Source organism: Perognathus longimembris, chromosome 18 (genome assembly GCF_023159225.1).
Source record: "Perognathus longimembris pacificus isolate PPM17 chromosome 18, ASM2315922v1, whole genome shotgun sequence".
Taxonomy (NCBI): Eukaryota; Metazoa; Chordata; class Mammalia; order Rodentia; family Heteromyidae; genus Perognathus; species Perognathus longimembris.
In genome coordinates, this window is record NC_063178.1 from 24,611,119 (window position 1) to 24,623,834 (window position 12,716).

The 12,716-nt window shown below is 37.9% G+C and overlaps 1 protein-coding gene and 1 long non-coding RNA gene across 3 annotated transcripts in view; one reads left to right on the plus strand and one right to left on the minus strand.

Annotated features, from left to right (window-relative positions):
- The window catches only part of Arhgap21 (Rho GTPase activating protein 21), a 117,565-nt gene that overhangs the window by 67,043 nt on the left and 37,806 nt on the right, over positions 1–12,716 (plus strand). For both annotated transcript variants that reach the window (XM_048367932.1, XM_048367933.1), the window contains exons 5-7: positions 4,469–4,561; positions 6,014–6,092; positions 9,259–9,313. In XM_048367932.1, the coding sequence (XP_048223889.1) occupies positions 4,469–4,561; positions 6,014–6,092; positions 9,259–9,313 (227 nt within the window). The remainder of the gene's footprint in view (positions 1–4,468; positions 4,562–6,013; positions 6,093–9,258; positions 9,314–12,716) is intronic.
- On the minus strand, positions 3,291–4,433 carry LOC125367272. Its single transcript, XR_007214036.1, has 3 exons — positions 4,066–4,433; positions 3,365–3,842; positions 3,291–3,333 (listed from the first exon to the last, which is right to left on the minus strand). It is a non-coding gene; the product is annotated as an uncharacterized LOC125367272 (long non-coding RNA).

Sequence of the window (12,716 nt, forward strand, 5' to 3'; positions counted from 1 at the left end):
TTTCCATAACATGGAGTTCATTTCATTTAGCATCATCTTATGTGTTCCTAGAGGTATAGCTATTGGGCTCTTGTGATCCTCTGCTGTGACTAGCCTAAACCTGTGCTAATTATTCCCTATGAGGGAGACCATAGAGTCCATGTTTCTTTGGGTCTGGCTCACTTAGTGTAATTTTTTCCAAGTCCTTCCATTTCCTTACGAATGGGACAATGTCATTATTTCTGATGGAGGCATAAAATTCCATTGTGTATATGTACCACATTTTCCTGATCCATTCATCTACTGAGTGGCATCTGGGTTGGTTCCATATTCTAGCTATGACAAATTGAGCTGCAATGAACATTGTTGTGCTGGTGGCTTTAGTGTGTTCTTGTTTGTGGTCTTTTGGGTAGATGCCCAAAAGTGTAGCCCCAGTTTCTTTTGAAGACAGCATAGAGTGCCTGTCAGAGATACTGGAATTGCTTTCAGTATGGCTTTTTACTTTTCCACATTTTTTGTATGTATGTTCCTTTTTCTTTGGCCTGTATTTTCAACTGCCTTGTAACATGACAATTGAGTTTTATAGACTTTATTTCCATAAGTGTTGATTGATGATTTGCAGTGTGATGAGTTATATTCCCCAGCCTAGCTAGTTCCTGATCTGATTTTGGGGTTTGTTTTTGCTGTGTTTGGATAGAATCTCATGTTTTCACTGAGGTCTGTCTGGACAGCAATCCTCCTTTTTGCTTCTTTAGCAGTGCTAAGATTATAGATGTGAGCCATAGCACCCAGCTTCATACTCAGTCTGTAGGCAAACCTTCTGAAAGTTTATAATCAGACTAGCATAAACAATAAACTATCTGTTTGGACTGGATAATACATTAGCACTTAATGAATTATCTCATGCAATCCTTATACTCTTGCTAGGTAGGAATAATTATTAGGATCCCTATTTTCTGTATAAAATATGACACATAATTTGAATAGAATCACTTGGGAATAGACTTGCTGAATAAAATAAAGAATGCCTCATTAGTCTTGAATTTCAGACAATCTTTATTATAAACATGTATCATTACAACGTCTGAGAGTGCACTTAGAGAATAAATGAGTTAGGATTTAAAACCATATAATCTGCTCGTAAGACCCTTGGTTTTTAGCGTATGTGCTGCTGAAGTGAGCACAACCCTTGGTTTTTAACTACTGAGTTATACTGGGCACATTATTTCCCCCCAAGTGGTTAGTTTACTGTACTATGGAAGCATATTCATTCCTTCTGATTTCACATGTAAAATTCTACTTCAAGTAACATCAAGATGCTTTTGATGTGTTCTTGTTTAAGTCTGATCACTTCAGCCTTTCTCATCCATGTAAGATCAATGTCTGTTTACTGTTCTGCAAATACAAAAGATTTAATTACATGTGTATGCTATAAAGACTGTTCTTTTGACAAGTCGGTATGGTACTTCACACCTTTGAGACGTGCTCTACGTGATTTAAGTAACGAATCAAGAACTCATAGGTGTATAGTACCTGGCCTGACACACATCTTAGATGTGCTGTTTTTTTATTTCTAGTTCCTACAGATTGTAGGACCTCACGTGTTGAGAACATGATACTCTGAAAATTAATGAAGCAAGTCCAGTGCCAGGAACTCACACTCGTAATACTAGCTTCTTAGGAGGCTGAGATCTGAGAATTGTGGTTCAAAGCCAATTTCAGGCAGGAAAAACATCTGTGAGACACTTAGCTCCAATTAACAGCCAAAAAGCCAGAATTGGAGCTGTGGCTCAAGTGGTAGAGTGCCAGCCTTGAGCAAGAATGCTCAGGAACAAGCACCCAGGCTCTGAGTTCAAGCCCAGGATTGGCATCCACACACACAGGTGAACCAAATGTTTAACTCAGGACTAAAGTCAAGAAGTATGGAAATTGAAAAAATAGTATGTATTTCTTACTATGTGTAAGGGATATTTTTGGAACCATTTCCCTTGTCTAAAGGAGCTGGATAATACCTAGCTAGAATTGAGGAGGAAAGTAAATCATCTGTATAATTCTTAGCATATATAATGGTGCTTCCTGTAGGATTGGCTTATCTTTTCATCTCTCATCTTCGTATGTTTTCAGGAATAATTTATTGACAGATAATGCCAGTGACAGATTGTCTCTGACTTTACAGTAGAAGTCATTGCAAAATTAGTATTTTCTTTATAGCAATTAGCACCCAAGTACTTTGAACCCCCTGTGTTCTGTGTAAGTGAACTTTTCTATAAGAATTTTCAAAAGCCACTACATTACTACTATCAAATCAACTTATTATTTTGTAGAATTCATTAATAATTGTGTACATTTTTAAGTGCAAGTTATGGTATAGTCACCTTTGAGATACAGTGGACTAGAAGACATCAATAAGAAGAATGTCTTATTTCTTATTATATAAATATTTTCGTGAAAGCAATGTCTTGATGCACAAAACTTACTGAATCCTCAGCTCTGTACCAAGAAGGTAAATCATTTTCCTTTAGTGCAACTATTGTGAATATATTAGAATCTAACGTGGTTACTAACTTGATTGGAATAGTGTTTGCATTTTGAGTGACTTAAACTGATAAGAATTTTTCCTTTTATATCACAGTCACACGTCTCTTAACAATGGTAATACATTCGGAGCAATGTGTTCCAGTGGTTTGGCCATTATGTGAATATGATAGTATATACTTACATAGACTTAAATAGGGACTGGGGGTGTATGAGCTCAGTGGCAGACCTAATGCTTGGAATGTTCGAGGCCCTGGGTTCCATCCTTGGTACACACATACACAAAATTAGATGGCACAGGGCTACTACACACCTAGGCCATATATAGGACTGTAAGTGAGCTGTTCACCAAAATGTCCTATGGAGCTCCTGACTGTGCCTGTGCTCTTGAAGCTTGACAAATGGATTACTTCTGGTTGCCTTTGAAGTAGTTTGTTACGCTGCAGTTAAATTCAGACCCGGGTTCAAAGCTTACCTCTCTGCCTCTTTACAAAGTTACTTCATTACTATCTTTACTTCAGTCAAATGGGAGCTTTAGGATCATAAATCCCTATCCTGAAGGCCTGTATGAAGTAATCTAAATGATAAATTGATCCAATAGTTATTGAATTATCGAATAAATTTATTCGTGCTCACTGGACACCAGTGAGCATGACCAACTTCCTGCCCTTTGTGTTAGTGGAGGCCCTTCATGTTAGTGGAGGAGCCGTACAACATTATGCAAACAAACAGAATGTAAAGTTAGGCAGTGCTTTAAGTTCTGCATAGCACATTCAGAACATTTCAAATGGCAAAGCAAAGGGTTTGAACCCATGTCTCCTGGCTTCTGAAACCATTTCTACTATACCACTTGGCTTATGTGGTTAAGTAACTGATTCCTTGCTTTCAAGTGACATAGCTAGGTATGTAAGAGTAGCTTATACATATTTGGCATCATCTTTAAGTTGCAGAGCTTTGGGAGACCATCTTGGATCTCTAAGCTCTGGGTGTGCCTGATCTAGAAAACCCTTGCATTGTAGACATTCCATCAGGAAGAAACTTGGTTTGAGCCCCTCTGTGTGTATATAATTCAGTTTTAGATTGCCATAGAGGTGTGCTTTTTATATTTGGTGTTCATTTTCCACTCACTGTTGCTATTTAACAAATATGATTATTTTACTCCGCATATATATATACATATGATATATACATGTGCATGTATATTCGTCATGCCATCCTCATTGCCATGACTAAAGTCTGTACTTGTCTTGGATTGTTTTTACCCTGTTTTATCTGTATGTCTTTCTTCTACCAGCAAGCATCTTTGATGGGATTAGTCTCCCTCATCACTCTTTTTTTTTTTTTTTTGGCCAGTCCTGGGGCTTGGACTCAGGGCCTGAGCACTGTCCCTGGCTTCTTTTTGCTCAAGGCTAGCACTCTGCCACTTGAGCCACAGCGCCCCTTCTGGCCATTTTCTGTATATGTGGTGCTGGGGAATTGAACCCAGGGCCTCATGTATACGAGGCAAGCACTCTTGCCACTAGGCCATATCCCCAGCCCGTCCCTCATCACTCTTAAAACTTAGCACAACTCAGTACTAAACAAACAGAATGAGTACCACCTGTGTCGTGAGCCTTTGGTCCTTGTTAGCTTATGTGGTCTTTCAGATCTTAGTCTGTGTAAGCCTCAGTTTCCTTTTTTTGTGTAGTGGTGGTGGTAGCACTTAGTTGCTGTGAACATGCACAGCTCTGGGATCTGTATAGTATGTGATGTAGTCATTGACATACAGAATGTTCTCAGGTAATAAAAACCTGTGGTTTGTCTTTGTTCTGTGGAAGAAGGAAAATAAATATGGTGTTAATGAAAACCCCAACATTTTGATCTTAGCATGCAGGTTCAGGGTGTATGTTTCCATATTTTAATCGAATACTATGAAATCACATTTTGCCTTGGGCTTTTTTTTTTGCTCCCATAGGAAAGCAAAGAAACCGCCTAGAACCCATGGACACCATCTTTGTGAAGCAAGTTAAAGAAGGAGGGCCTGCTTTTGAAGCTGGATTGTGCACAGGTGCTGACGATCAGTTTCGTGCAGTATCTTTTACCTTTTTTCCCCACTTTCTTTCTTCCTTCCCTACTTTTGTGTTCCATACTTTTTTTTTTTTTCTTTTTTCTGCCCTTCTGTATGCTGTCGCTTTCCCTTCACATACATTCTTTGTTACCAGTCTTGAGGACGGGTGTTGATACCTCCATGGGTAGCTTTGGACAGAAACAATAATCTGATAAATTGTGGATGCAGGGAACAGACTTTACAAACCCAGTTTTCACACATTGAATAAATAACAGTGATAGATGTGCTTATTGGGCACAGTTTGTGTAATAACCTTGGAGCTTCCCAAACTCTAGAGGTGCCTGATTGCCAGAGAGGAATTCATGGACGTGAGCTCAAGTTGTGGCTCAGGGGTCTGCATTGCCAAGTGGGCAGCAGGCAGCAGTGAATGTGCTCTAGTTACAGGCAGATGGTAGCTACTTGCCCTAAAAATACTTTGCGATGTCTGATTTTAATAAAAACTAAATAAAGATTGCATAGATTAATGAATGCTGTAAAAGTTATCCTTTTCTCTTGTTTTTAAACATGAAATAATTTAAAATGGGAATCAGTGAACACTTCTGAATAAAACATTTTGAGCTAAAAACAAGCAATGGATATCATTGCAGATGTTTACTAAGATTCACTATTAATATTTCCTAGTGGAATTAGTTGTCTTTTTCATCATACTTAATGTAATCCCAATAATAATGTTATTGATGTGTACTCTCTGTGCATTACCATCTATATTAGAGTCCTTTTCATAGAATGTATCTGTAAAAGGTACTTTTGTTTGTTTGTTTGTTTTTTGCCAGTCCTGGGCCTTGGACTCAGGGCCTGAGCACCCCTGGCTTCTTTTTGCTCAAGGCTAGCACTCTGCCACTTGAGTCACAGTGCCACTTCTGGCCATTTTCTGTATATGTGGTGCTGGGGAATCGAACCCAGGGCTTCAGGTATACGAGTCAAGCGCTCTTGCCACTAGGCCATATCCCCAGCCCTAAAAGGTACTTTTAAAAATAATAAACAGGACATTCGCAGGTTAGGAATGTAACTCAGTTATAGAGTGCCTGCCTGGTGTGTGGGAAGGCCCTGGATTTGAAAAACAGAAGGGGAAAAAAGTGACACCCTGGGGCTGGGAATATGGCCTAGCGGGAGAGTGCTTGCCTCATATACATGAAGCCCTGGGTTCGATTCCTCAGCACCACATATATAGAAAAAGCCGGAAGTGGCGCTGTGGCTCAAGTGGTACAGTGCTAGCCTTGAGCAAAAAGAAGCTCAGGGACAGTGCTCAGGCCCTGAGTTCAAGCCCCAGGACTGGCAAAAAAAACCAAAACAAAACAAATGACATCCTTAAGAAATATTTGTCAACATTATTCAAAAGTGGCTTTCTTTAAGACTTCCTGATGTATTTCCCCCCACCACTCTTCTTTAAAGGTGACCGAATTATAAAAGTCAATGGAGAGAGTGTTATTGGAAAGACCTATTCTCAAGTAATTGCACTAATTCAGAACAGGTAAGATTCTGTAAACAATATTAATTTGGGTCAAGGTGGGTTTATACATCAGTAGAGGAAATAGATCCAGTACATTTTTGTATTTCTGTGAGCAATCGGGGTAACATGGAGACGTGGAATGTTCTCTTACAGCGAATGATACATTTGACAGTTGCCGGTAACCACTGTCTGGCAGAGCTGAGTTGATGGCTTTGCTTTGGCAAATTCGTCAGATTTGTGATTCAGATCGTTTAGGGTCTGACAGGCACATGTTTCAGATTACATGAAGTGAGAAATATTGTAAGTTGTTTAAAATAAATAGAAATAAATGCATACCTGGTGTATTTCGAAACCTCTTAAATAATACGACAGTGTATTCAATCATCATAATCTGCTTGGCTTAAATTCATTTATTTTAACGAAGACAGTCTGCCTATACTGCAGAAGGATAGAATTTTGAGTTCCAGAGGGAAACATGTATTTATTAGATGGCTGTCTGTGGAACCTCAAAGATCATTTCATCTTGCTCTGCTGCTAGATATGCTCCTACACACCTCCCACACTTGTGATTACAAGTAAACAAACCAGACGTCACCCTATTGAATTTCTCTCCATGAGCTATGATTCTAGGGCTGATTTCCAGGTCCTCTTTCTGTTTGAACAGATTCTTTCCAGATCCAAATATTATAAGTTGGATTTTCTAATGGTTCCTAGTAGCTTCATTCACCTGTTTATAATTCAGTTCGAGTTTTTTGTTTGTTTTTCTAAAGAGCTTTATCAAGTTCTCTGTCTTAAAGCAGCTTGTACTGTAATCTAAATTATTTACACTAATGGCCTAATATATTGTCATTCTTTACAATTAAATGACACAGTCATGATTACTTAATCTCAGTATTCTCCTTAATGTTTTAATATTTAATGAAACTTAGAAAAAAACAACCCTTAAATCTCATCTCTAATGTTAGTGATGAATTGAAAGCCCCTTCAACAGTCAATGCGGAATCTACCTGTGGTTTTTTTTTTTCCTAACACTTATTGAGAGTATTATAAATACACCAGTATGTTTTGTTAGCCTATGATTTGAGGATTTTTAGTGTCTGAAATGTCTTTTTAAATATTTTTCCAAGTAATCACAAGGTAATCTTTGTTTTCCTCAAAATCCACATAGAAAACACTGGAATCACAGTCTTAATTTTTCAAGCAATAAAAAGCAACTCACGAAGTGAAAGAAATACTGACTTCTTTATGATCCTAAAACGTATGTTCCCTTTATTTATGATTGGGAGCAACTAGGCAATGTAGCACAAAGCCCTTGAGAATGTGCAGTAAGCTAATGTAAAAATGGATCCTTGATGATGAACTTTTCTAAACACTCTCTCTGTGTATGTTCTACAAAATCGAAATACTGAAATATAAGTACCTCTATATTTTGTTAGTTTCATTTATTCGAACTTATGGTTCTTGCTGCTTTGCCATTTCCCCACATTTATGAACTTAAAAATAATGGTTCAGTTCTATCAAATGAGAGACCAACAAGTAAATAGATGGTGGGGTTTTTGATAGTGTTTGATTGATTCTTAATCTTTGGAGTATATTGAGGGGATATGATATTGAGATTGTGGGTTTTTTTTTATAGTGTTTGCTTGTTTCTTAATCTTTGGAGTATATTGAGGGGATATGATATTGTTAGATTGTAATATAGTCAGATATGATACTGTTGGACCCCTTAATGCAGGTAGCAGTATTATCCTTACTATATCTAAATGTAATTCCAGATCATGGGATTCCATTTAAATTCAACTTTTGACTTCTTTGGTTATTTTTTTCCCTCCTTTTCAGTGCTGGGGATGGAACCTAGACCTTGCACATGCTAGGCAAGTGTTCATCTCCCTTTCACCTTTTTAATCCTAGAGAAATTTCTCAGTTATATTTAACAGAAAATAAAATGCTTTGAGCTGTTCTTACAAAGCTTCTAAAGTTAAATCAGAGGGATAAAAGCAAACAGTATATGAAATGATGTTGTCAGAGGTATTAAAAATGAATTACTTTTGTAGTCCTGTTGGCAAACTTATTCCTTTACCTCTAAGACTACAAGGAAATATTTCAAAATTATATAGAGTTGCTTCAAATGTAAAAATTTGAGCGATAGACGAAGGAATGGCTTCAGTCCCTAGAGCTTACACTTAAGAGTTCTTTGCTTAATTTATATCAGTAAGTTTCAAATTTGATAAGCAGAGAATGTGAAAAGAATCTATAATTTGTGGCTTATGCCTGTAGTCCTAGCCACTTGGGGTTTGGAGATCAGGAGGATCTAATCAAGCCCAAGAAAAATTTCAAAACACTCCATGTCAACTGATAAAAGCATTGTGGTCCGTCAGCTCAGCGAATGCAGGAAGTCTAACTAGGAGGGTCCCATCCTGGTCAGCCCAGGCAAAAATCAAAATCCTATCCCCCAAATTACCATAGCCCAGCCAAAAGGGATGGAGGCGTGGCTTAAGTGGTAAACTTGCTTAGCAAGAATAAAAGCCTGAGTTCAAACCCCAATATTGAGGGGAAAAAAAAGTATTTGTTTTGTGACTTGAAAAAATCAGTAAATAATTGTATACTAATTGTGTTCTGAGTTTTGTCCTAGGATTTCATATAGGTAACATACGTTGTATTTCTAAATTAACCACACATTATAAAAAAAGATTTGGCTCATTCTGAATTATGCAGAACATATGGTTGGTTGGGTGCTCTCTTTTGTATTTTATTATTGTTGTTGTTGTTGTAGTAGGTTTTGGGGGCTTGAACTCAAGGCCTGGGCACTGCCCTTGAGCTTTTTTTTTTTTTTTTTTTTGCTCAAGACTAGTGTTCTACCACTTTGAGTCATAGCTCCACTTCTGACTTCTAGGGGTTATTTTAGATAAGAGTCTCATGGCCTTTCATGCCTGGGCTGGCTTCAAATTGCAATCCTCAGATCTCAGCCTCTTGAGTAGCTGGCTCTTTTGTATATTACTAACTTATCTATGTAAAAGCGACTTCATTCTAATGAGTTGCCTAATTTTCTGATTAAAAAATAGTTTTAAGAACCCAAATTAAACTCTTAGACAATTTAAAAACATATTTGGGTTAACTATTTTTCTCTTAAGTCCTTCTTATATACTCCCACCCCTACTAAAAAACTGTATGTGTATTCCAATTTCAGCGATACCACATTGGAACTTAGTGTTATGCCAAAAGATGAAGATATTCTCCAAGTGGTAAGTTTTATTTACTCCAATATAAATTATTTTATAGTCATAGATGTTCATAAAGTCATTTTGATGATAGTAGATTATATATATTAAATATTCTAAAAGAAAACAGTCTCCTGGCTTGTTTAGAAGAATCTGGAATGCTCTACATTCTATTCTATAAAAGCAAAATGAAAGGACAGTTGTTAATTATTTGCAGTTGGGCTAGGGATGTAGCTCAGCTCAGCGCTCACCTGACATATGCATGGACTTGGGTTCCATTCCTAGAATTGTCAACTTAAAAAACAATTATGACTGAGTGACAGGTTTGACTCCACAGTAAATTTTCATTTAAGTTGAAGTTTCCCAAGAGTTTGGCCAAGTTATATTATAGGTAGTCCTTTGACTCAAAGATGAAAGCTCAGAGTGCAAGTGCCTATTCCTAGGAAAATGTGTGTGTGTGTGTGTGTGTGTGTGTGTGTGTGTATGTGTATGAGAATAGACATTTTAGGAGAGCTATTGCCTAATTTTCTGATAAAATTATTGCTTTAAATCAACAGTAGATTTTGTTAACAGTCTGAATTCATTCCCTTAGAAGTTATCTTCAGAGTGAGCAGCATCCATAAGGAGAAAATATGTTAGGGGAAATTAAATCATATATGTGAAAACTTAAACATGGATAGTCCAAACTCTTTGCCTGATTTTTAGAAATTTAATTGACTACTTAACTCCCTCTTAAAACATAATTAAAAACAAAAGAAAATAATGTCATTCAACAAAATATTTTTCTTCAATGAACTTTGCAATTCCGTAAAATAACATAGATTGAACACTGACCACTAGCAGATCTAGAGAATGTGGCCCACTGGTGGTTTTCTGTTGTTGTTGTTTTCAATTGAATGAATAATTGAGGTATTTCTTACTACTTACATGGCTTATGTCAAGAAAACAAGAAACTCTATTTGATTTGAGCTCAATACACATCCTAAGTAATCTGTATGTATACATATTTTGCAAGAAAGTCACTAAAACAGATCCTAATGACTCACCTTGTTGACAGACATGTAAAATAGAAATGAACTGAAATCCTTGGAGATCAGCCTGGTATTTTCAAAGCATGTTGATTTTCCTTCAGGCGGGGTTATTTCTGAGTAGTTGTCTTACGTGCACAGTTCTGTGGAGTTGAGGGGCTCAGGAGGGAAGGTACAACTCTGTGCAGGAATTTTTCTTGGGCATATGGAGAAGTAGTTAAGAGATTTCCACCCTGATAAGTCATTCTAGTGACCCTGCCACAAATACAGCCACTGAAACGAGTCATGGAACCATTAGACTGGAAAGGGGATTGTTCTTTAGTACTGTTCATACACAGAATACCAGAAGGTGATTATATACATGTTATAAAGACTACACCTTGATTGCTCCTTGGAATCTGAAGGCTCCAAAGAGAGACTTGAGTTATAAAACTGTACTCTGACGATTTGTACACTTTTCTTCTCACCAAGGTGAAGGCATTGGTTGGATACCTTTAGAAAGAAGAGTGCAGGGCTGGGAATATGGCCTAGTGGCAAGAGTGCTTGCCTTGTATACATGAAGCCCTGAGTTCGATTCCCCAGCACCACATATATAAAAAAACAGCCAGAAGTGGTGCTATGGTTCAAGTGGCAGAGTGCTAGCCTTGAGCAAAAAGAAGCCAGGGACAGTGCTCAGGCCCTGAGTCCAAGCCCCAGGACTGCCCCCCACCCCCCCCCCCCCCCCAAAAAAAAAAGAAAGAAGAGTGCATATTGCATAGAATGGTCACATCATACTAGATAGCTAAGATTTAAATACAGAATTTTACCTTGGTCTGTTGCGTGACAGATGAGCAGCAAGCCACTTATTGCATGGAAGGATTAATGGTCATATCTAATGATATGACCAGTGGAAAATTTGGTCAGCGTGTATTTATAGTAAGTAAATTTTAGAATAAAGGAAAAAACCCATACTCTTTTTCCTGTATTGCCAACATCATTTAATTAGAGATATTAGCATGCAGATATTGAAGGCTGTTCAGTCAAGGGTTGTGCTATACTGTAACATAGAATTCATGTTAAAAACATACTGTATAAGTAACATGACCTTGATGATAAAAGAAAACTCTTAGTTTTGGTCAGTCCCGGGGCTTGAGCTCTGTGCCTCAGCACCCTTCCTGAGCTTCTTTTGCTCAAGGCTAATGCTCTGCCACTTGAGCCACAGTGCCACTTCCAGCCTTATCTGTGATTAATTGGAGATAAGAGTCCCATGGAGTCTCCTGCCCAGGCTAGCTTTAAACTGTGAACTTGAGATCTCAGCCTCCTGAGTAGCTTAGGGTTACAGTTCTGTCCCCAGAAAAACTCCTTTTATATTTAGCTTTAATTCACATTTTAATGTATCATGAAGAAATCAAATGAGCATATGTAAAATAATATGCATATTCTACAAAGGACTTTAGGATATGCAGCTTTTCTTCATTTACTTACAAGTATCTTTTTCAGAGCTTTTATCAAACACAAAGAGAATGAGAGGTTATTTTATAAAACCACAAACAGAAATACTGTGTTTCTAGCACAGATTCTAGAGCTAAAATGTCTTGGGAGAGTCCTTCAGAAGTTACTTAAGTACTTACACTGGTCTTGGTTACTTAAGTTACTACTCATCTTTTAAAGATGCATGTGTCTCTGTGAGGTTGGATATTCATTATAAAGAAAAACAAGCAGCACACTCTTGTCACCACTCTCAAAATCATATCCTTATGGAAAGGCGCTGGCGATTGGGTGTTCCCCTCAGCAGTGTGTGTGTGTAGGCTTCATTTCCTGAAGTCATGCTTGTTCCAAATTATTATGAAGTGCTGAGCTCATCTTTAAGAGGTAGCATAGAAATTCTAATTGAACTTAAAACTTGTAACAAAGACAGATATTTAGTGAAAGAATTCATAGTTTATGGATGACAATGATACAGTGTTGACAGGTACGAATGAAGAATTATTTATTATGCTTTTAAACTAGGGGTAGTCATATTACTTCTGTGCTTAGCAGCCTCGTTCTTATTGTTTATATTTATTTATTTGTGCTAACTGAGGGTCTAGGGACTGCCCCTGGTCTTGTTTGCTCAGGGCTAGCACTGAGCACTTCCATTTGAGCCAAATCCACTGTGTGTGTGTGTGTGTGTGTGTGTGTGTGTGTGTGTGTCTGTCTGTCTGTCTCATTTGGAGATGGAGAATCTCAGACTTTCCTGCCTAGACAGCATCTGACTGTAATCCTTGGATCTCAGCCCCCTGAACAGCTAGGATTACAGATATGAGCCTTCAGTGCCTGGCTAGCCTCTTTTTTTTTTTTGCCAGTCCTGGGGCTTGAACTCAGGGCCTGAGCACTGTCCCTGGCTTCTTTTTGCTCAAGGCTAGCACTCTACCACTTGA